The 25,425-nt window shown below is 38.2% G+C and overlaps 1 protein-coding gene across 1 annotated transcript; it reads left to right on the forward strand.

Moving 5' to 3' along the window:
- On the forward strand, nucleotides 1–24,782 carry RanGAP (Ran GTPase activating protein). Its single transcript, XM_089641966.1, has 9 exons — nucleotides 1–206; nucleotides 6,879–7,072; nucleotides 10,188–10,322; nucleotides 15,841–15,993; nucleotides 16,564–16,836; nucleotides 17,512–17,728; nucleotides 20,476–20,735; nucleotides 23,267–23,449; nucleotides 24,533–24,782. The coding sequence occupies exons 1-9, from the start codon at nucleotides 83–85 to the stop codon at nucleotides 24,725–24,727; spliced, it is 1,734 nt and encodes a 577-aa protein (XP_089498092.1). The 5' UTR covers nucleotides 1–82; the 3' UTR covers nucleotides 24,728–24,782.
- Nucleotides 24,783–25,425: the final 643 nt, after the last annotated feature.

The raw sequence follows: 25,425 nt of genomic DNA on the forward strand, positions 1-25,425 counted from the left end.
TGTTTCGCGCGCGTCTTTCGTTTGTGGATTTCGGCTATTTTTTCATATTCGAAGTCTTGTTTTTAGCGATAAATAACGCGAAATGGCGGCTTTAAACGTTTCCAACATGCTCTCGAGTCTACTGGAGCCGGCGGACGATGCTGGCAAAAAGAAAACTGGCGTAGACTTTTCTGGAAAATCACTCTCCATGAACACAGCCGAGGACGGTATGTCATGCATGTTTGTATTGTAAAAACCGTTAATTATATTGAAATAAAAAGCCAATTAATTAATTTAATTGTATGCATTCTTGCAGAAATTAACACAATATTCAATAAACATCGATCGATCATTAAGATCTATACATATTTGATGAGATAAACAAATGTTTTCGTTTGAGGTTATGTTGAATGACAAGACGTCAAATTAGAGCGCATATTTTTTATTTTGTTTATCATTTTATATGTTTTGTTTTGACTGTCGTCGATGAACAATGATTTTGTTTGAATTTGTATCGTGTAGCATGAAAATACATGTTTTCTACTGGAATTAACGCTCCAAAATTGAGAATTTTGTTAACCTTCGCTGTCTAAGACTTGTTTGTAAAGTTCGCTAAATACCTTTGAGATGAAAGTGCTGGTTTTTGATAAACTTATCAAATTCCGCTGCATGCTTGATACGCAAATAAATCATAAATAGCACTCGGTTTCACTTAATTACTACTAGAAATAACTATTTATGTCGTGGGAGAGTTTTCTTAAACCCCCCTGACTTAACTATCCCGCAGCCAAATGTGGGAGTACTTAGGGTAATTTTTGGATAGGGCCTGACACGCTTATTACGAATATTTTTTAGAAAAAAACTTTATATTCGCCTTAATTACTATAAAAGAAAACTTTTTGCATTTCGGGCGGCGGAAAATTATGAATTTAAATTTTCAATTGCGTTAACCAAAATTTACTTCGCGAATCGATGCGGCGGCAATCAGCTGCCATTAGGTACGTCACTGTTATGTTGGTATCCCTGATACATTGCGTAGATACGACTATGGCTAACTTCGTGGAAGACAAATGGATTTGTATCACAAACCATGTTACACAAACCTAGCGTAGCCGGTAAACTAGTTGAAAACTGGGATGTTTTTCTTGCCTTGACGCGAGCAGGCGTTATTAAGGGGCACTTTCCTTTGTATCACAAACCATGTTACACAAACCTAGGTATCCCACGAAGATAGCAACGGTCGTATTTAGCTCTTGTTAATGCATCAGTGATACCAACATAACAGTGCGTTCCTAATGTCGCCACATCGATTCGCGGAGTGAATTTTGGTTTTACGCAATTGAAAATCAAAATGCATAATTTTCCGCCGCCCGAAATGCAAAAAGTTTTCTTTTATTGTAATTAAGGCGAATATAAAGTTTTTTTCTAAAAATTATTCGTAATAAGCGTGTCAGGCCCTATCCAAAATTTACCGTACTTAGTACCCAAAATTACTATCCTTATATTAGCTTAAATACTTGACATATCGTTTTAGTATTTTACATATTCCTGCGCAAATACATAAGTTACCATTATAAATTGACTGAATAATTGGGATTTCAGCGTTTAAAGAATTATAATAGTTGCCTTTGACATATCGCAGCTGCCTCCTGGTCCCCAAAATATCTGTGTCTTCTGTTTCCTGGGAGAAAGGGCTGCCGTCGGACCAATGTTTCTCAAAATGCCCTTCGTCTTACCTAGAAAAAGTCAAAATTTGAGACCAATGATTACACTATTCTAGTATTTTACACATATTTATTAAATTTCACGGATAATATTAATTCAAAATATTTTAGGAAAAAGGGGACATTTATATTTCGCCACTAGTTATTGTTTAAGATGGATTTACTGTCGAATTTTTTAACCTTATATGGGAAAAAATCGTGTTTTTTGCAGTTTCTACAGAATTTGTAGGGACTGAAAACAAAACTTCTTAAGGCGATGCCATACGTAGTAATGCAAAAACATGTGTTTTTGGTTTGAAAATTTGGTCGCCTAGAAATGTTTCAGATGGTTTAATTAAATACTGCGAGTAGAATACATCTTGGCCTTTGAAATAATCGAGTATTTTTTAGATAAGTCTTTTTTTAAGCCCAGAAAAAAATAATGTAAAGGCCTATGAAAACTGCTTCAAAGTTCAAAATCTCCTACTTACGAACCTATTTTCGGTTATGGTTTTATTGTAAAATGTGGCAAATTAAGTTATTTATAAAATGATTGAAAAACATTTAAATATTTGTGCCTGAACATCCACAAAATAAAATAAAAGGCACGTTTTGGCCTTGTTTTTTCTTGCATAAATCAAAACAGGCGGATGGTGTTAACTGGGAAATTAAACCTTATCGCCATCTACGTAAGGGTTGTTATTGATAGCGGCTCAATTTAAAATATTACACAACGTAGTGCATCGCCTTAAGCGAGTTTCACTGCAATATAAATTAAGTCTACACCTTCAGAATATTCCTTCAAATGTGGATTCCACGCTGTTGAAGCGTACTGCAGGTCAGTGCTCTGCAACCGGTGTGCCGTGGCACACTCGTGTGCCGTAAGCCGGTTACAGGTGTGCCGCGGTCAAATTCAATGTATTTGACATTTTACAATATTCCATTATGTATTTAATACACAATGACAAATTATTTTTCATAATATTGTCTATTTTTAAAAATGTAGTATAGAATCTTTGGAATATTCTGTGCTGAAATGGAAGCCGAATATGATATAATTATATAATTGTGTTTTATATTGAAATTCGTTGGCTATCCCGAGGCAAAGTTTTGGCTAGATTGTTTGAGGTTCGTCACGAGGTGCGCGAGTTTCTTTTAAATCAAAATATGGACGAATTATATCAGCGCCTCGATGATGATTACTGATTAATCAAACTTGCTACATGGCTGATATATTCCAGCATTTGAATGAACTTAAAATGTAAAATACAAATTACAAGGGTTGAAAAAAAATTTAACTTTGGCAGAAAGAGTTGCAAAAAGGATGTTTGGAAATGTACCAAAAGACAAACCAAAGTACAATTGAAAACAAACAATTAATTTTGGATCTGGCCCAACAACATTTAAGTATGCTTCAGCACAAATTTGATCTGTATTTTTATTCCGTTAAAACGGAACAACACGATTGGATTCGAAATCCTTTTGCAACCAATGCAATGAATTTTACGGAAGCACTTCTTCTATATACTTCGAAAGGAATTTACAGATCTATGTAATGACATGGTTTTAAAACTTCACTTCTCCCACAGACATGAATATATAGACTAGAAATTAAAGATGAGGGGTAAAATCAACTGTTGAAGACCGAAGGGGGTAAAGCTGACTGTGATTCGTCAATAAATCAATCTGACAGTATATAGGCATCTCGCATTATAATATCACCATTTAGTTCTTAAAAGTAAAATCTACTTTTGAATGAATAGACATTTTTACATGGGAGCGCAAATTAGGTGTGTGTAGGTTAGTAGGTGACTTAACGACATCTTATAAATATTATTTAAAGAAAAACAAATTTAAATGTCAATTATTATTGCCACAGCACTAGAAGTTATTCAAATTCTCCTGCAAGGGCTTCATATAATTTCCACAGCTTTGTCGTCAGCAAACTTCATGGAAAATGCTGGTTAAATCTGAATAAGGTAATTACATGATGCAATTCTGGAGAGGTTTAAATGACCTTGTTTGATGTAATCGTGGCTTTGTTTAGCAATTTTAGCATCCTAATATGTGGTATAGGATCACGTCGGAATATGGATAGGTCTAAAAAGGAAATAAATTAAATTATTAGCCAATACTTGATATATCATTTTAGTATTTTACGTATTCCTGCGCAAATACATAAGTTACTATTATATATTTTTTCTTTAAAAGAAAGACAAACATTCCCGGGTTACGAATAACCTGACAATATTTGAAAATCTCCTACTACCACCACAGTAAGCTGAAAATGTTGCTTGTGTTGTGATGGAGGACTTAGCCAGCCGAGGAATTGAACACACTACGCCTGAGTGGGACCCAAGCACGATGTCAACTCGGCCACTGACCGGTCGAAAACTTGACTGAATAATTGGGATTTGTATAGTTTAAAAGCCCATAAGACAAAAAAATCACGGAGTTGTCGAAAGACCCAGTTAGTTACAGACGTTTTATTTGGCATCTTGGCCTGTCAAGAGTTAAATCGATTTCTCCATTAGATATTATAGATTCCAAAACTACTGGACTAATTTCACTGAAAATTTTAAAATTTGTTCTTATTAGTGCCAGTAGTGTTTAGAGAGAGTTTGAATTATAGAAGAAGTCATTATCTCTGTACGGGAATGAGATACAGAGTCGAATTAATGATATTGTTGTAGACGGACTCAGGCACCATCGAATACAAGAAGATTGGCATTTCGGATATGCCTGTAGCGTCGAGAAAAATCTAGATTAACTAATTAATAATAAACCGCTCGACCTACTTAGTACCTACTCCCGAATTATGTACCTGCAGTCCAAATCGCATCGTAAACAAAGTAATTTTGACGGCCGGCGTGGTCTAGTGGTATACGCTTTTGACTACAGATCCGAAGGTCGCGGGTTCGAACCCGGCGTGCGCAAATAAATTTTATTTGATTAATTTGTGTTATTTCACAATTAATTAATTTAAAATAATATATAGTATATTTGCGGCACGTTCCAGAGTGGAAGATACTCTCAGTATCGCCCTGGTGTAAGACCACCATTCAGAATTGAAACGTTGCTTGAAATGGCTTTAGCCGTGTTTGGTGACCAGATCTGAATAGCCAGGTACTTCCCCACCTTCCTCTTCCCCATCTCCCTCCCCTCCCCAATACCCTCAGCCTCACAACATACCCCGATTGGGGATGCCATAGTCTCACTGGCTCCAGACGGGAGCAGTTGGGACTCTTGTGCGGTATTACATAAAAAAAAAAAAAAAAAAAAAAATCTACGTACTACAAGCACCTACTTGTCTAACGACAACAATAATATCGCAAGTCGGTCTTACACATTACAAGAACTCGCCAGAAGGTTTGAGTCTACGGCCTAGGCATAATTGCCACGCCGTCGAAACTTCGGGAAAGGGCCAGTCCGAGCGAGTGGTCTCGATTTAGTTGCCGTTTAACTACCTGCTGTTGCCACCGACCAAACAATATAAATAAGCCCGACGCAGCCAGCATATTATTAGTGTTCAGTATTTACTATCGTCGGCTGCACCTACCTACGAGTACTACGACCTAGTTTCGCGAGCATTCTTAGTATTTGTGCATAATAAACGTGAAATAATTTGATTGTAAAATCAGCTTTCAACTTATCAATAAACGCTATACCTGAGTGAGAGATCTTTTCATTTATACACCACGATAACCACATGCCGAATTACCTTTCTGCTCTTCTTCTGCGTTTTTTTCTCTTCCCTTCAAACACAATGCACTAATTTTCACCAAAATGCGCGAGCTCACGATGGCTTTACAAGTTACGACACGGTCGAAAAAATGGCTCCGTAATCGGACACAGCTTAGGTGTTGACAGTACGATTTTTCGAACTGAACTGAAGTTACACTAAGTCCGCATAGGAAAGGTAGGAATTGGGTCGGTGGGCAACAATAATATTCATCAAGGAAATCAGGAAAGGTATAAATAAAGATATAGTTTTACATGACAAAATTAAAAAAATAACTTCTTATCATTGATGTCGCTATTCCAAATTCCTGTAATATTCAAAAATCTGTTAATGAAAAAATAAGAAAATACACAGATTTAGGAAATGAAATAAAAAGAATTTGGCATTCTCAGACTATAAAAATATTACCATTTGTTATTTCGGCTACTGGCATTATACCTAGCTCTCTCATTCAAAATTTAGGGGTATTAGATCTATCAAAAAATGTATTTATAAAAATGCAAAAATCAGTCATTTTAAATACATGTAGGATAATGAAAGATTTTTTAAATATTTATGTTGAGGGATCAGTAGGATTTATAGGCCCTGTTAGAAGTTCTACCAAGCCGAACCCTCTGATATGAAAATATCTGGAGTTGGTGAATTATTTTCCCATTTGATCTCTGGTGAGTTGACGTGTTGTTCTTGTATTGTTTTGTATTTATTATGCTTATATAATGCACTTGCACAATGTTGATTGACTAGATGATCATTTGTGGAAAAGTGTGTGGAAGGGTTTAGTTTTTCCTGTGGGGAAGATTTAACCCAGACATAAAATCGGAAATATAAAAAGGTATAACGATGCTAGGTACCAACAGATATAATGTAGATTTTCTAAAGTAAGAATGTGTATACGGTAGTGAGTGGTACAAAAAGTCGGGTACGCACCAGGAATATTTAACTATTATTTCTGCACTGGAATAAGATATGGAGTAGAATTATAGTCGATATAATATAGTTTTTTTATCAGTAAATATGTGGCTTTCAAGATATTACACAAAGTGAATGGTAAAAAAGATACAAATCTAATAATTATTTGAGAAAGTCCATGAAGACAGAGGTTTGAGGACAATGACAGTGAATGTTTGAAGATGTCGAGGACGCCCGATGGAAGATATAACACAAGTGAAACAAATACTTCTTATAATAAAATATCAGTTTCCAGGTATACTAGAATTTAACAACTTCAAAACTTTACCCCACACTGTTCATTCAACCAAGTCTCCAAGCAATGCCGGAAACACGTCAGCTAGTTTAAAATAAAATACACCTATTAAACTTTCACTATATTTAACTTGTTACAATTCGTTTTTTTTTTAGGGTAGGCACAGCTTTTCTACCTTCACGGACTGCATACCCCTGCTGATGTGTGTAACCTGGGAATGATTGTCTTAATTAACATTTTCTCATTACAGTGCGTGATTTAGTATCCGCCATCCAGAGCTGTCCGGAGGGGGATCTGCGGTCCCTAAACCTGTCCGGCAATTCACTGGGCGTGGAGGCAGCCGGCGCACTGGGGGACGCCCTGGCGCTCCGTCCGGAACTCACTCACGCGCACTGGGCAGACCTGTTCACCGGGCGCATGAAGACGGAGATACCCCAGGCTTTGGTAAACTATCTTTTTATAAAAAAAAATATTGAAGACAATATTAGTGATTTCTAAACGAAAATCTGAAACAGAAAAATCAGAAAAGGATACGGTCACATCTAGGACTTGAACCCAGGACCCTTGTCTTTCCGGGACACTGCTCTACCAACTGAGCTAATGGGACCCTATCCCCCTCGGTCACTTTTAACTGTATCATACTAAGGGGGTATTTCACTATGTCGGGCTAAATATCTGACTAGCTATCCGTTAGCTGGCTTTAAAGATCAGAATAACTTCGTTATTCAACGGCGACCGTTTCACCATTGTTTCCGAGCTTCCGGATAGATAACACTCGAAATAGTCTGGCAACATCGCAAAATGTTTGCAGTTACTCCATCTACTGCCACGGCTGTCGTGCGTCATAGTCCGCACACCGCAAAGTGTGCATTTTTTTGGTTATGTTATGTTGATTATCAGGTCATTTTAGATAGATTCGTGTCGAATTAATACATTGTTTCTTATTTTGAACACAATCAAATAATTCAGGATGGATCATACAAGCATTCAAATTCATTCAACAAAATTCGACTCACTTCTCCGCTGTCAAACTCGGAATGTTTTGACGCCATCTTTGATTCGAGGAATAGCGCCTAACGTGAGGTTCGAGCACTGATTAGTCAAATCGAACTTTAACCCGAGCGTTAGCGTTATTCAGATATAGTGAAAACGAAAAAATGACTAATCCGCGGATTAGTGCTTAGTCAGAACATAATCAGAGATAGTGAAATACCCCCTAAGTATGATACAATTGCAACAGACAGTCATTGATTTTGAGACATTAAAATTGACTAGGTTGGCATTACCCCAGTCACATCGAGGTGGTGGTCAACTTTTTGTATCGTAACTTCCCAAGCTGTTCGGACGTAAAAAGTGGGCTTGTCAAAAAGATAATCCTTGTGAACGGTGCTGTTATCAGCAATTTTTTTTATTATTATTTTTTTTTATTGAATATATAAACACATTTCAATAATTTATAAATGTAGATATTTCGAAGCTGATTGCGAAAAAATTAGAAATTTTTAACGAAAAACTGCCCAACTCAATTGAGAAATTATTTCTCGTGTTTTAGTTGGGGAGTGTTGGGAGTCATTATGGTTTATAGGTTGTAAAATTTCACTAGTTGATGTAGCTAAAAATTAACAAATAGTTATAAAACTAGATGATAAATTTAATAACACAATATAATTAAGAAAATAAGAAATTTAATTACAAACTAAAAAATATAACTTAAATAATATAATAGTTATTAAACTTGGAAAAAATAAGATATAAAAATAAAAATGTACTTATTAGGTACGAAATAATAGAAGGTAGGTACAGTACTGGTTGTAAATTGTTCAAAGACCGAGCTGGCAATCTTGTATGAAATGGGTACTTAATAAAATGCAACAACAATAAACGCATATTAGGAAGCGCATAATATAACTTTAGAGGATTTGTAAAGAAAATATATGTAGTTTTTTTTTTTTTTTTTAAGATTAAATCTTGTTTATATATTTTTTTTATTAATCATTAATCAATTTTCCCAAATTCATAACGTGAATTTAGGAAAATTTAATCAATAAAAATTACAAATGAGTTCATATAAACAATTATTTGAAAAATGTATCCAATGAAATTGAAACTTGTGATTACCGTTGGGTTTATCTAAAAGTTGTTTGATTTGTGATTTGAAAGTTTTGTAATTTTTTTCAGTTTTAATTTTATCCGGAAGGGCATTAAACAATTTGTAGCATTCAACGAGATCGTTGTTATGCAACAAAAACAGCGTCGGTGACAGCACAGATCCTTGTGTCACTCCTGCATTCATTTCGTTATTAATAGTGTTTAAGTGATCGCGCTTTCGGAGTATCTGGGCCGAAGGCTTGGAATAAACTCCCTCCGGAACCAAGATCCATAACAAGTCCAACAGAATTCAGGCCTAAACGAAAAACTCACCTTTTTAAGCTGTCATACCCTTAAATTAAATATACCATTCCCGAGAGAAAGTCCAGTTTATCCAATTTTCCAATTAAGTCCTAAATCCTGTATCTAAATTTCGCTAATAAACAATTAGTTAATGTTAATTAAGTGTTAATCTCATGTGACCTACCAGGTAAGTATTGTACTGTATATTATCTCCATATATAGTTAGTAATAACATAGATCATTGTAGAAGTGTATTATATGTTTGTACAGCGCCCTTGAGGTGATTTTGCACAAAAACGGAGCTATACAAATCATCCAAATATTATTATTATTAAGGGGGTATTTCACTATCTCTGATTATATTCTGACTAAGCACTAATCCGCTGATTAGTCATTTTTTCGTTTTCACTATATCTGAATAACGCTAACGCTCGGGTTAAAGTTCGATTTGACTAATCAGTGCTCTAACCAGACGTTAGGCGCTATTCCTCGAATCAAAGATGACGTCAAAACATTCCGAGTTTGACAGCTGAGAAGTGAGTCGAATTTTGTTGAATGAATTTGAATGCTTGTATGATCCATCCTGAATTATTTGATTGTGTTCAAAATAAGAAACAATGTATTAATTCGACACGAATCTATCTAAAATGACCTGATAATCAACATAACATAACCAAACAAATGCACACTTCGCGGTGTGCGGACTGTGACGCATGACAGCCGTGGCAGTAGATGGAGTAACTGCAAACATTTTGCGATGTTGCCAGACTATTTCGAGTGTTATCTATCTGGAAGCTCGGAAACAATGGTGAAACGGTCGCCGTTGAATAACGAAGTTATTCTGATCTTTAAAGCCAGCCAACGGATAGCTAGTCAGATATTTAGCCCGACATAGTGAAATACCCCCTTAGTCTGACAATTTTTATGGCACTATACGACCTTTAAATATCTGCATATAAAAAAATAGTTTTGCTTTTCACGCCGTTGAAAATTGAAATTAAAATATGACTTCATTTCTCCAGCAAATATTTTTTCTGGTCCCTTGGAAAACCTTGCAAGAGAGTTTGGTTTTATGCAATTAAATATTATTGTCAGGTAGCAATTTCTGCCAACCGGTACAGTTGTCGCTTGAATATGAAAGTGAATTTGTGTCCGTTGTATGTTTTAGTGTTCGTTGGGCGCCGGTATGATGTCTGCCAAGATCCAGCTGACCGTGTTGGACCTGAGTGACAACGCCTTCGGCCCCATCGGAGTTGGCGGTCTGGCTGACCTGCTGAAGAGTTCCGTCTGCACCTTCCTGCAGGTGAATTCTTTTGTTTCTTCTTCTTGACTCGTTGCCTGATGGCTGAGGATAATGTCTCCCCACTTCTATGGCAGATGAACGAGACTCCACCACTCCTCGTGGTCGTGTAATCTGCCTTGGCTGGTCCTGCTGCCGAATTCTAATAGTCCTAAAGCTAATCTAATAAATGAACAAATTAATATAATTCATTCGCCACCCCTAGATATGTTTAAGCTGAGTTCCATAATACACAAAGTGTAATCACAAGGCGAATCAAGAATGGACTGTAGAATTAATTGTGAACTTGAAGTTGACACAACGATGGTTAGAGAGGGTGAATAGGGAGTAAGGAAGGAATCCGACTTACCCCTTTGATGTTCGTCAACGATGTTGCTGGTTGGTTTCACTCACAGGAGATGATTTATTTCACACGCAACTTCCACAACATCTGGGTTGGGTAAGAAACACACTGAGGGAACTGAATGTATTCACTGCACAGTATTCTACCCCGAGTTGATATCAATAAAAGCAATGATCATAAAGAGATGTTCATCAAACCGGCTTCGTCAATAAACTGATTTGACAGTTACGTGTATTGTTGTAAATGTCACACAAACGTGGGTACAGTCGGATAATGACAGGTACTTGTAGGTATGTAATAGTCATAGGGTGAAAAATCCAGTGAATCATCCAAATTATTAATTCTGAAACGTCTCACTTTAATGGCCTTGTTTCGTAGCTCTTGGAAATAACGGGATATATTTCTTCCTAAGAGTTTCTTCCTAAAATATTGAATAGCGAAAGGGATCTATAAGAGGATGCCACTAGAATAATGAAAGTTATATCTTTGTCCTGGTGTCCTCAACGCTCCTCTTTCTGTCAGCACGTAAAGAAACTCCACGGCGAATTGCACTGCACTCGGAGAGCAACCCTTACAGAGGCGGTGTAGAAACTGTACTGGTGAACCTTTTGTCTCCTGGTGACAAGGTTACAAGGATGGGAAGGTAGGGAATAATTGTCCATATCCAGTAAATATCCATCGGTATATATGCCCGAACAGGCCTTTAGTCAAATTTAAACGATACAAACAGTGGGGAAACTTTACATAACCACCAATAATTTCCCAAAATTTGTAATGCTAAGGCCACATGGTGTAGGTTGTAATATTTATATTTGCCTGCAACTTTATACGAAGGAACTGTTAATGGATCTCGGCTGGCCACAAACGCTTACACTAGGTTGTTGCGCCAATTTTTTAAATTTTTTTATTTATTTTTTCATGTTCTCCATAAAACGGTTATATATCATGGAGAAGATTAAAAATTAAAAATTAAAAAGTTTACAGAGGCAGTTTTACTATTTTGTGACATGTGTTAAAAGATAGTTACTGAATTGTCTGTAGGTGACATTGAAAATGTCGATGGCTAATGCAGAATCGTTTTAAGCAGTTGAGTCGCTCTGTTTATTGGCGCGTTCTGATAGGCAGAAGTCCTCGCTTTCGGAGCATATAAGAGTGCATGGGATCTCCCTCGAGTATAATTGTTAGTTAACCTCTTTCAACATAGGTGGATTGTGTATTGTACCAGAGATTTACTTCAAAAAGTGTTTGCCTAAATATATTTAACTGCGGGCTTCTAATGTATTGAAATCGAGCATTCCTGTTAAGAACAAGGATGGATACAGGAATGGATAGTATGTATATTCCCTCATATACAGGTTACGCATAAACCTTTTTTGTACTTTTTCTATTTCTAAGATATGGTTTTGTTCAGAAGGGGCCCAAATAATGGAGCTGTATTCCAGGATGCTGCGGACAAGTGCTTCATATGTTCTCCGTATTGCAATTCCATTAATAAATGATCTCGCATTACGAAGAACAAATCCAAGCATTTTGTTGGCGCGGGAGACAATGTCAGATATGTGGGATTTGAAAGAGAGATTTGCTTCGAAGATCACCCCAAGGTCACGAATCTCGTTTTTGCTTGTTAATATATTTTTATTAATGTGATATGGGAATAGAAATGTATCTTTGGATCTTGTAAATGTAACTACACTGCATTTTGGATGCTGTAATCTTAGCAAACGGACGCACACTATACTATGGCAATGGCTACATTAGATAGTGGCACATTACTATAAGAAAATACCCTATAAAATTGATAATACATGCAACTCCAGTGAAATAGTGGCAATATCAACAACTCTGGTCGCTGAAGGAGCTAGTGTAGCATATTGACTGTGACATTCCTTTCGATGGCAGAAAATTGAATTTATTTAGTACTTTGTGGCGGTGTTTATGTTTCCAGAGTTCCACAAACTAGTGTCTACCTAGTACGCCAGATTGAATGGTAATAACGTCTCTTTTAGCCCTAGTATGGTAGAGTAGTTTCACGATTATGAGATCTCTTACTAATACTTTTACGGAGGCCGTGTCTTAAAACCACGCTTGAGTGCGTGAGTGTCCTTTCGGGGCACATCATTTGCTGGACGATAGCGTTCGATAATGTTTAGGCAGTGCACCTGTTCAAACCTTGCCCCAACGGCTACATTTGGACCGAAACTACAGGAAGTTTGCGAAGTTACATTTTTCGTTACTTGATAACATGGCTAAACTTGGACGTGGTTTTCCTTTGGAATGTCAAACCAAAGAAGTCATTACTTTTTTTTAATATTTTTTTTATAGTGAATACCTCACAAGAGTCCCAACTGCTCCCGTCTGGAGCCAGTGAGACTATGGCATCCCCAATTGGGGGATGTTGTGAGGCTGAAGGTAAGTGGGGAAGGGAAAGAGGAAGGTGGGGAAGTACCTGGCTATTCAGATCTAGTCACTAAACACGGCTAAAGCCATTTGGAGCAACGTTTCAATTCTGAATGGTGGTCTTACACCAGGGCGATACTGGTAGTATCTTCCACTCTGGAACGTGCCGCAAATATACTATATATTATTTTAATTAATTAATTGTGAAATAACACAAATTAATCAAATAAAATTTATTTGCGCACGCCGGGTTCGAACCCGCGACCTTCGGAATGGCAGTCCAATGCGTTACCACTGGACTATGCCGGCCGTCAAACTAAAATAATGCAACATTTAAACCCTTAAAATTTGACACAGTTAAAAAAATACTTTTTTGAGAATGTATCAGAAGTGTCGAGACTTTTACATATGAAAACCAATCTTGACGATTTCGACAAATGTGTAATTCGACAAGAAATACACAACTTCCACATAAAATACAATCACCAAGTGTTAAAAAAAGATTTAAATATTTGTGGTTTTGTAAGTCATTTAAAGAAGGTAATAAGACAGATTGGTTGTAAATGGAAAAACACATAAAAAGACAGGAGACGCAAGATATTAGATTCAAACGCATTGTCTCATAGTCGTTCACGCAGGGAGTTTGTCTGGCTTCATTCCTAATGCTCTGTTGATGTTCATATCAAAGCAGAAAACAGGTATCTGTTATTATTATTATTATTATTAATTTAATCCGTTTCCACTGAATAATAGAATTTTTTTTTTTTTTTATAGTGAATACCTCACAAGAGTCCCAACTGCTCCCGTCTGGAGCCAGTGAGACTATGGCATCCCCAATTGGGGGATGTTGTGAGGCTGAAGGTAAGTGGGGAAGGGAAAGAGGAAGGTGGGGAAGTACCTGGCTATTCAGATCTAGTCACTAAACACGGCTAAAGCCATTTGGAGCAACGTTTCAATTCTGAATAGTGGTCTTACACCAGGGCGATACTGGTAGTATCTTCCACTCTGGAACGTGCCGCAAATATACTATATATTATTTTAATTAATTAATTGTGAAATAACACAAAGTAATCAAATAAAATTTATTTGCGCACGCCGGGTTCGAACCCGCGACCTTCGGAATGGCAGTCCAATGCGTTACCACTGGACTATGCCAGCCGTCAAATGAATGAATGTTGTTGGATTGTCATTAAGGTGATTATCGTGATGATGTGAATTTCAACAATTATGAGAAGCGGTTTCAAACGAAACTAACCCCTAACTTGGAGCTGAAATCTTTGCTTGTGGTGGATAACACGTCATATAATAAGTTACTTAATCCGGCACCGACGCCGATGTTTCGTATTTGTAGCGATGCTACGATGTTTATCTAGAACACTCCAGACGCAATGCGAAACGTTCCTACCTGCGGCCTACGAGTACTTGCCGCTGAGAGAACTACCTACGTCAACACGTTGTGAGTTGACTAGGTACATTTCGCGCATTTGCTAGAAGGGTCTAGACAATTACCTGGGCATAATTCCAGCGCCATCGAAACTACCAGAGGTATCCAGTTTGAACGACCAACCTCCAGTTTACCAGCGGTCTCGCATAGTTACTACCGCCATCGGCTGGACAATATAAATAGGCCCGACGCAGCAAGCAGTCAGTCAGTCAGTCATTAGCAAGTCTCGCGAGTGACAACAAGATTCCCAAATATTCATATTATTTTTGAGCAAGGGTTTCGTAATCGTGAAATTACTCGAGCAGGAATACCAATGTAACAAAATTTCATGGACAGAAATTATTGTAAATGGTTGTAATTTTGAAGGCCGTGTTTTTCATCACCCCGAAATCAAACAGTTTTATTTATTTGTTTTAAGCGTGGCCAGCCATCCTGGAAATTTGCCCTTTTTTTTATATTAACTCCACACAGGAGGCCCTGAAGAAAATAATTTCCCTCAGGGCCTATGTCATCTTTGGGGATGCTGTGTGGAAGGTCTTTTTGTGGAGAGGAAGGAGTGAACATGGGTCTTGAAGAGTCCCATGTTGTAGGAGGGAGGAAACACAGAGGCCGGCAGTTCGTTCCACAGCCGAGCTGTTGAACTTAAGAACGAATCGTAGAAGCGACCCGTTCTCATGTGACAAATGTCAACCGTGTACAAATGTTGGGCGCGCGTTTGGCGTGTATCCCGACTACGCATCGGTGCCGAAGGGATCAATGACGCTAGTTCCTAAGAGCACCTTCCATTGTAATACCGATAGAACAAGGACAGCATACCTACCTGACGCCTGTGCTCTAAAGATTGCAGTCCGTTTGTTAAGATTGGGGAATCTATCAAACGGACCGCCCGTTTTTGCACAGAGTCAAGGGTTTTTTTCAGGTATTTAGGGGCTCCGGACCAGAGATGGCTGCCAAATTCGACAGTAGGGCGCACTTGCGTTTTGTACAGGGTCAGCAGTTGTGTACTATTAAAGTATCTGCGGGCCCTGTACAGTACGCCCAGCTTCTGAGAGGCCAACTTTACTCTGGCTTCGATGGAGCCCCCGTACCTGAGCTGGTCACTTATAGTTACACCAAGCATATCAATGGAAGGTCTGTTCGGAAGATTGCTTCCGTCGAAGGAGACTTGCCCTGGTTAGTTTTAAGAGTGACGTGTTGTTGACTTAACCCACTCGCTATTATGTCAAGTGATTTAATAACTGAGTATGTAGTGTGCAAAGTGTTCTAGGGAATCTTACCCAAGCGGGAATGATGTTCTACTCCATCTCAATTCATAGTATAATTGTGTTGTATTTTAGGAGCTGCGTCTCAACAACAACGGCATTGGCATCACGGGGGCCAAACTGCTGGTGGAAGCTTTGCAGCCCATGCCTGTTCATCTCGAGGTGCTGGAGATGGGGCGCAATCGCCTGGAGAATGTCGGCGCGCAGGCCCTGTCCACCATCATACAGGTATCTTTCACGATGCCAGAGCTCACTTGTCGAGAGTTTTTGTTTAGTTACATTTTAACATATCTAGTAAAAAACGTTTTAACAACTTATTTCTATGACATTAAGGACACTTTACAAAACATCTAAAACTTATTCTTTATAGTATTTAGGCATAACCCACGAAAAGCAGCAAAGCTTTTTCCTCTTTAACATCTATCATAATTCATTAAAAATTTTAAAATTCTTTAAAATAGAGATTTTTTTTGGTTTCCGACAAATTTTTTTTTGGAAGTCTAAAATTTACATTCTTAAACATGTATTTCGAGAGCATCTTATTTTGGCACCTCGGCAAGTCAGCATCCGGCGTTGACTGCTCCAATTGCGCCTGCACAGGATTGGCCCTGTGTTTAATGACCATATCTGAATAGCCAGGTACTTCCCCACCTTTCCTCCCCACTGCCTTCAGCCTTACAACATCCCAATTGAGGAAACCATAGTTTTACCGACTGAAGCTGGACAGTTGTGAATTGTGTTAGGTATTTACATAAAAATACAAAAAACATATTCCTTGAAATTTGTTCTCTATTCCAGAATCTCCCCAAACTTCGCGTGCTTCGAATACCGCAAAACGGCGTCTACCTGCCCGGCGTGACTGCGTTGTGCGCGGCCCTGGCTCAGGGCTGCCCGCGCCTCACGTGGCTCGACCTCAACGACAACACTGTTGGCCCGCGCGGTGCGCAGGTCCTCGCCGATACGCTGCCGGCCCTGCCTCACCTGGCTAACCTCAATCTCGGTGATTGTCTGTTGAAGACCAGAGGAGCTATTGCTATATTGGACGCTATCGGATGTCTGGAAGAGTTAGAGGTGAGTGACGACCCTGAATCAATCTAAAGTGTGTAAGGTGTGGGCTTTACAGAGTGTAGAGAAAAGTAATTATTTTGTAATCAATTGTTTGTTTACATTGCTAACGCTGGCTAAACCTTATGAGATACGTCCAAATAATGTACTATGGAATTGTATATCTTCAAAAGGCGTACAGAAAAGTCCAGGGTGGTGTACGTCTATCTCTTAAGGATAACTCCCAGCAACGCCGGGTAGACGACAGCTAGTTAATTATATTACTCGATTATTGACTGACCATAGCGAACTTTAGTTTTATCTCGACCGTTTGGAATTTGTTTGTGTATTCAGGAAATCTGCTGCATCCACTATACTATACAAGCGAGCTTTACTTTGTCAAGTTGGCTATTTGGACTTATTTTAATATTACCTGCCTTAAGGAAGTTTGAAAAAGAATTATCATTGAGATAGTGACGTTTCTTTGGACCAATTGTATAATTTCTTATTTGAATTTAAAAAATTGATTATAATTAAGTTAGTAGTTACTTACAAATCTTATGATTTCAGAGGAAATTTTGGTTTTGATTTATTTAATGTGAGAAAATTAGAAACGTACATTTTACGTCACTAATTAGACTTGATAGTTGTGGGATGAACAACCTGGGAAAAAGTAGATAATTAAAAACAATCTTTTCGCAGGATCTGAACCTGAGCTTCGACGAGATGGGTCCGCGCGCGCTCCCTTCCCTGCTGTCGGCGCTGGCGGGTAGGTCGAAGACGGTGCGCGCCGAGCTGGGCGGCAACTCGCTGGGCGCGGCGGCTAAGCGGCAGCTGGCGGCCGTGGCAGGCGTGACACTCGCCACGCAAGACGGCGACGAGAGCGACTTGGATGATGATGATCACGAATCCGACGAAGGTTGGTGGAATTGCTTTTCTTTCTGCAAGATCTGATACTGCAGAAAGAATCCTGCGGAAGGAAGTCACATCAAATGCAAATGTACAGTTTGATGATTTCGAAAGGTTTAAAAGAATGAGACCAGTGGTCACAGTGATGGGTAAATTTCGGGGAATTTATTTTTGGGCAATGTTCCCGAAACGGCGGAATATTGCGGGAAATTTCATGTAAATGGTGAAATCCCCATCCATTCATTCTAACTAGTTCACTTTTATTATTATTATTATTATTATGTAATGAGCAGGTAGCATTCTGCTCATATCTGACGTAAACTTTCTGACGTACTGCTCCTACACAAAATTATACATGCATCAGTTGATACACCAAACATTTTATCCCAAATTAACATCAATATTCCAAGAAAATCAACAAGGAGGATGAAAGACATTTTCTATATTAAAGCCTACCAAACAAATACAGGATATTTTTCCCCTGTACCGCGAACATTAAGAAATTATAACATTATACATGGCTCTAATAATGAAATAGACATTTTTAATGACCTATTTAAACAATTAAAAAAAACGTATTACCTCATATTAAGCTGATATTGTGATGAAGCCCTTTATTTAAAGAGAAGCAACATTGTACCTACCTAATCAGTGTCTCACCAGTACAGGTGTGAGAATAACAAATCGTTTATGAACATATTTGTATTTACCTTTTACCCATTCTTATTTGTTATTTACTTCTGCTTATTTAGCTTATTCATTTTGTTACTATTTTTGTTATTATTATGTATTTAAACATCCATGTATGGAAATTCTTGGGCACCATGCCTGTTTTATGTACTTAAGGCGATGCACTATGTTGTGTAATATTTTGAATCGAGCCGCTATCAATAACAACCCTTACCTAGATGGCGATAAGGTTTAAATTCCCGCTTAACACCATCTGCCTGTTTTGATTTACGCAAGACAAAAACATGGCCAAAAAGTTTATTTTATTTTGTGGATGTTCAGGCATAAATTTTTAATTTTTTTCGATCAATTTATAAATTACTTAATTTGCCACATTATACAATAAAATCATAACCGAAAATATGCTCGTAAGTAGGAGATTTTGAACTTTAAAGCTGGTTTCATAGGCCTTTACACTATTTTTTTCTGGGCTTATAAAAAGACTTATCTAAAAAATACTCGATTATTTCAAAGGCCAAGATGTATTCTACTCGCAGTATTTAATTAAAGAATCTAAAACATTTCTAGGCGACCAAATTTTCAAACCAAAAACACATGATTTTGCATTACTACGTATGGCATCGCCTTAAATAAAAATAAATAAATAAATCTCAAAAAAAAAAAATATAGTTTTTGCATGATTATAATAAAAACAATAAATTAAATAAAGATGATAGGATTATTTCACAAAATAAAAAAATGAAGTTATCAAATCAGTTTAGTAAGTTGCATTTTATATGTTTTCAAGTTACACTTGAAAATGTGTACATCTCTAGAGGCATTGTGAGTTTTATAGATACGTCCTATTACTATAAGAGTTTTGCGCATATTTGGCTTTACAGTGTGGTGTTCTAAATAAGTCATTCGATCTGGTGTTGTGTTCAGGGCAACGAAATGCAATCTTTTCTAGCAGATATGATGAATCAACAAGACTGTTTAAGATTTTATATAAGAATAGGGCATCAGAAATTTTTCTACGTTTAAGCGAATAACGAAAGCGATACGATAGGTGTTTAATAAATTTGGATTGGATATTTTCAATACGATCAATGTATGTTTGATATTGAGGATTCCAAATAACTGAGGCCTTACATATGACATATAAAGCAGAATTAGTGTGTGTGCTTTAGCGAAAGGCTTTGTAAGGCTTATAATAAATCCCAATTGTTTATAAGCTTTTTCTAAAATATGTTCAATGTGGTCCTATTATATTATTATTATGGTATTTGTTTAACCTCTTAAGGACCACCCTCGAGTATACTCGGGCGGCTATTATGCCAGAATTCGGTGTGTCAGAATTTTTTTTATTTTTTATATTAACTCCACACAGGAGGCCCTGAAGAAAATAATTTCCCTCAGGGCCTATGTCATCTTTGGGGATGCTGTGTGGAGGGTCTTTTTGTGGAGAGGAAGGAGTGAACATGGGTCTTGAAGAGTCCCATGTTGTAGGAGGGAGGAAACACAGAGGCCGGCAGTTCGTTCCACAGCCGAGCTGTTGAACTTAAGAACGAATCGTAGAAGCGACCCGTTCTCATGTGACAAATGTCAACCGTGTACAAATGATGGGCGCGCGTTTGGCGTGTATCCCGACTACGCACCGGTGCCGAAGGGATCAATGACGCTAGTTCCTCAGAGCATCTTCCATTGTAATACCGATAGAACAAGGACAGCATTCCTACCTGACGCCTGTGCTCTAAAGATTGCAGTCCGTTTGTATACTAAAGAAAAATTTTAATTATTTTTTCACACTATGCACCACAACATCAATATTCAGTCCCATTTTTGGCCCGAAATGGCTTTTATATGAGGATATATATTTTGAGTAAATAAAATTCATTGATATAAAAAGCTGTTTTTTTTCCATTTTTAATTTTTAAATGATTACTGAAGGGGTTAATGATATGTGGACGGTTGTTTAAATACCGTCTAAAGATGTCTTTTCTTTAACGAAGTGACACGATTTGTACAATGATGGCTGGCATGTCCGCGAATGTGTTAATTAAAATAATAAATATATTTCTCTGTTAGAATCAGAATCGGATCGCGGCTCTGACTCCGGAGCGTCCTCATGCAGCGACGACGTCAAGGAAGACCCGCTCGCCGGCGCACATGACGGAGCGTACGACGACAATGACGAAGCCATCAATTTGTCGTCGTATTCCAACAACGAGGACCCCACAGGCGCCGTGGCGCGATCACCCGTCGGCATTTTTCTCTGCAATCCCAGTGCGGATAACCTCAAAGTCTTGGGGCCGGATGCGGATGATATCATCAAGAAGCATATTCAGGTTAGTCTTAAACTTTTCAGTCCTGAATTAATATTGGTATCGCAGACACACGGACATTGACATCTAACACAAATTGATGGATCAGTAATGATTTGTAACAAACGTAAGGGGCCGTTCAAGTATTACGTAAGCAGATTTATTACAATTATTTACCCCCTCTTCCCCCTTGTCACCAAAAGTAAGCAAAGCTCTTACCCCCCCCTCCCATGCTTACGTAAAAATTGGTACCTATATGCATTTTTCTGTTAATGTATTCTGTTTTTTAAGCAAGTACCTAAATGTATTAATTATTTGTGGGAATCCCCGAATATGTATTCGGTTTTCAAACATAGACAATGTGTAAAAAAAAATAACTACTGCTGAGCAGTGCTGACGTAATCACTATCTCGACCCCCCACCCCCCCCATGTCATCAAAAATAAGCAAAGCAAAGACCCCCCTGCCCCCCTATAGTGCTTACATAATACTTGAACGGCCCCTATAAGTAAGAATCTCATTTTGGGCGAACACGGTTTATACATTAGTTCCACACTGTGTCAGTTTTCCTATTTCATCTTATGGGATGCTGTGTGGCGATGGGTCCAGAAAATCATGCTGTAGAGGTCGAAAGGCCTCCCTCAACCAGTCTTTCTCAAAGGGCAGAAGCATCAACCGACGAGACCTAGACAAACCTCACCCCATGAATCCGGGCACACCTGCTAAGTCACCTAACGAAGCGTACCGCTCGGGTTGATCTATGAATGGTTATCCAATAAATGGTTCCAGGGGCGACGGTACCCGTACCGGCCTCTCAAATTCAGAATGCTTGCTGCAATAAAGACATAAATCAAACATAACGTCTGTGAACATTGGAATTTCGAAAAAAGTTACTTCTTATCTTTTTTACTTCTAAAATCATGTAGAATAATTCCCCTAAGTTAGCGCACTTTACCCCCCAGATACCCCGTAAAAAGAGAAAAGAAAATAAAGATTATATAAATAAACAAGAAAAACATTAGTACAAAGTTAGTGAAAGACATAAAGATGAAGAAACAATAACCAAACCTGGTGTGCAGTGACCTCGTTACAATATGCACTGCTAATATGTTTAATTAGTACAGCTTTATACTTCAATAGAGGCATATTAAAAACATTAGCTAACATAGCATAAGAGTTACCAATGGTGTTTAAACTATTTATAGCGGAATTGTAGCCTGAAACCACAGTATAATTAATAATAATATTTGGATGATTTGTATAGCGCTGTTTTTGTGCAAAATCACTTCAAGGGCGCTGTACAAATATATAATACATTTCAACAAAGATCTATGTTATTACTAACTATATATGGAGAAAATATACAGTACAATACTTACCTGGTAGGTCACTTGAGATTAACATTGATTAATTGTTTATTGGCGAAATTTAGATACAGGATTTAGGACGTAATTGGATATAATTGGACTTTCTCTAAGTAATGGAATATTTAATTTAAGGGTATGACAGCTTAAAAAGGTACGTTTTTAGTTTAGACCTGAATTCTGTTGGACTTGTTATGGATCTTAGTTCCGGAGGGAGTTTATTCCAAGCCTTCGGCCCAGATACTCCGAAAGCGCGATCACCAAACTTAGTATTTGGCTTGCGCTTAGGTTCCACCAGTCTGCCTACAGTTGCTGATGTTTGCTGATCTAAGAGTTGACTGCCTCAGACCAGTGTTTTCCGGGACGCATAGTTCAGAGATGTAGGGTGGGGCCATTTCATTGATGGATTTAAACACCATCCAGCACAGTTTGTACTGGATTCTTTCAGGGCACTTGAGCCAGTGAAGGTTTCTGTAATTTACTGTAAAGAAGGGTATTGTAATTGTCACAATAATACATCTACATAATGGTAGCAACATGGAAGTTGACTCGTTGACTGTCAGGAACTGGTGAAGAGCGTAAGTGCTCCAGTGCTGAACAGGGTAGCCGAAAGGTGCAGTGGACCTGGTCAGCGGTTGTGCGGGAGATGGTATAGACCGGCGAGGATGCCGCGTGGTCTAGATGCGTGGATGTAGCGCTTGTCAGAGGCGCTGGAACCAGAGCGCTGTGATCCGTTGTAGCGCTAGCCAGGGACGGCGGCCGGGGCCAAGGCGCTATAATGATGTCCCGATGGAGTCCATGATGAATACGTGCGAAGCCGGGAATATTGTCCTTCGCGCAAATAAGGTGCGCGGATTATCACTCGTTGATCCTTGTAAACTGACGGCGGATTGATGACTGACTGACTAGATCCTTTACGGTGTCACTTTTATAAGGTGAAGAAGCTTCTCGAACATTTTGGTTGCTATGTAGATATTAAACAAAATTAAAAAGAATAAAAGAACATCCAAGAAGCTTGTTTGGAAAAAGCCGAAACTTCTAGAATGCCGTTCGAATCAAGTATTGGCGTACCACTACATATCTATTTCCTATATCAGTATATTTTCTATTTCTGTTTTGTATCCTTTATTTGAGATTTGAATGTTATTAATATTGTTGTGAGTTTTTGAATGAGAGTGGGATTTGTTTCCAGAGCCAAGTGGACGACATGAGCCATCTCGACACGGCAATGGCACTAGTGATGGGGCTGGGCGGTCTGGGAGAGACCGCTAGCGCCGGCAACGTGCTGAGGGCGCTGGTCAACTGGGCGGAGCAGGCCAGCGGCCGGCGGTGGATACTGGCCAACTCTATTCTCACGCATTTGGAACTCATCAAGGTATTTCATGCTTACTTATTTAATCTACATTATAATTATTTATCACAAACGCCTCTATGTATCTTTATCTATCTTTTTTATGTATCTTTTTATGTATCTTTTATGTATCTTCGTTTTTTTTATTTTTTTATTTTGTAAGACACAAACGGCTTTTATATAATATACGATGTTAGATATAAATATACAAGTTAACTGAAGTCAAGCCATAGAAGTTTCTTATGTTAAAGTGCATTAGAAATGAAGTTTTAGTTTCTTAAAATTAATTTGGTGTTAAAGGAAGGGGAGAGGAAGGGGAAAATAGGAAGAGGATAGGAGATGCTCCCGATACATTCCATACTCTCATATTAATAATCGATCGTACGCATTACTTCATAACATAATTATTTTAAACTAACTAACCATCACGCCGTTTCTCCGCAGGGGTAAGCAGAGAGGACGGATCGCCAAACAACTCGGTCTTGGCACACACTTCTTGCCTCATTCACATTCATACATCGTCTCATACATACTCTTCTATTATTGTGACTCTTGACATGGCCCGACTCAAGTATCTGATTCACTTGGTCTTGCCATGTCTTCCTCGGGCGTCCCCGACTTTTACCATTCACATTTGCATCGTATATTCTCCTTACACTCCTTTCTTCGCTCATTCGCTCTACATGCCCAAAACATCTAAGCGTCTCTTTCTTGATCTTACTCATTACGCTTACATCAGCATTGCACTCTTTGCGGATCTCCACATGCCTCACACGAACATACATGGTTTAACCACACATACGCCTCTGGGATCTCATTTCAACGGCATTCAATCTACTTTTATCCTTTCTTTGCCAGTTCCATCTGTATTTGTCTTGGATAACTTGAAACCTGTAAATTTGACTGTCCTAAAACGGGAATCTTTCCTAGTTGGACAGTCAAAAGTATAAAATTTAATCAATATTATAAAAAATATATATAAATAAAAAAATAAAAAGGTTTACATATATTTTTTTTGTCTTTGCCTGTCTCACTAGGAAAAACGCCTGGGTGGGACCCAAACGCGATGTCAACTCAACCAGCTTCTAATGGACTTGTTATTTTCAGTCGGAGAAGAAGTACAGTCTGCGCTGGGACCGCTCCCGCTGCGTGGAGGCCTTTGCCCTGTTTGTGACGCAGGCCTGGTTCCCCGCAGAGCTCAAGGACACCCTCACCTTCTTCGTCAAGCTGCACGTGGACGACCCCAAGAAGTCCAAGGTGTTTGACTTCTCCAAATACCCCCAACTGTACAAGAATATATAGATATACTTTTTAGAAATTATTTTTAATTTTTTGTATTTTAAGATGTTATAATAATAATCACATGAAAAATATTTACTTTTCTCGTTTCTTTCCTTTATTTTATTTTTAATTCCTCAATTTAATTTGTTTACTTTTGGAAACTAACAGCTATTATCCGTATAGTCAATATATTCACTTTTCGGAACACCTCATATGGTCTCTGCTCTTACTGTTATGGTGAGAAATATGATTTAAACCAGAGGTTCCCAAACTTTTTTGCCCTGTAGACCACTTGCCAAATATTTTTTTTTCCGTAGACCGAATATTGAATTTTCCTAAAACTATTAACGTCCCATGTGATGATCATTTATTTTTTTCGTAAAATGATTCCCTTCCCTTGCCTGCCCAACAACCGGGTGGTGGTATAGTTCCTCTGTCTTTACACTGTGCAGACAGGGGCACCCTTGTGAAGTATTTCACCAAATGAAAATGGAGTAGGATAAGCAATGGGAATTTCTTTCTAAAGCTAGCCCTACAGAACTGCCCCTTAAGTTCTTTGTTAGCGCTTATTTCGATCAGTTCTTGTAGTCATATGATATCCGATTCTTCAACATTCCATTTCCACAGTCAAAATGTCCTCAAACTTACTTTTGAAGTCTGTGTGAAGTGCATCTAAATGTTGAACGTCATTATTACCTTGAACGTTTTTCAAAAACAAG

The sequence above is a fragment of the Hesperophylax consimilis genome, chromosome 17 (assembly GCF_061612785.1).
Source record: "Hesperophylax consimilis isolate HC1 chromosome 17, BYU_Hcon_1.0, whole genome shotgun sequence".
NCBI lineage: Eukaryota > Metazoa > Arthropoda > Insecta > Trichoptera > Limnephilidae > Hesperophylax > Hesperophylax consimilis.

Bases quoted from the DNA above. Each gene is read 5' to 3' on its own strand.
- RanGAP (XM_089641966.1), top strand. From the start codon at position 83: ATGGCGGCTTTAAACGTTTCCAACATGCTCTCGAGTCTACTGGAGCCG. The intron at 16,837-17,511 runs GTGAGTGACGAC...ATCTTTTCGCAG, and splicing joins GATGTCTGGAAGAGTTAGAG to GATCTGAACCTGAGCTTCGA. The intron at 17,729-20,475 runs GTTGGTGGAATT...TTTCTCTGTTAG, and splicing joins TGATCACGAATCCGACGAAG to AATCAGAATCGGATCGCGGC.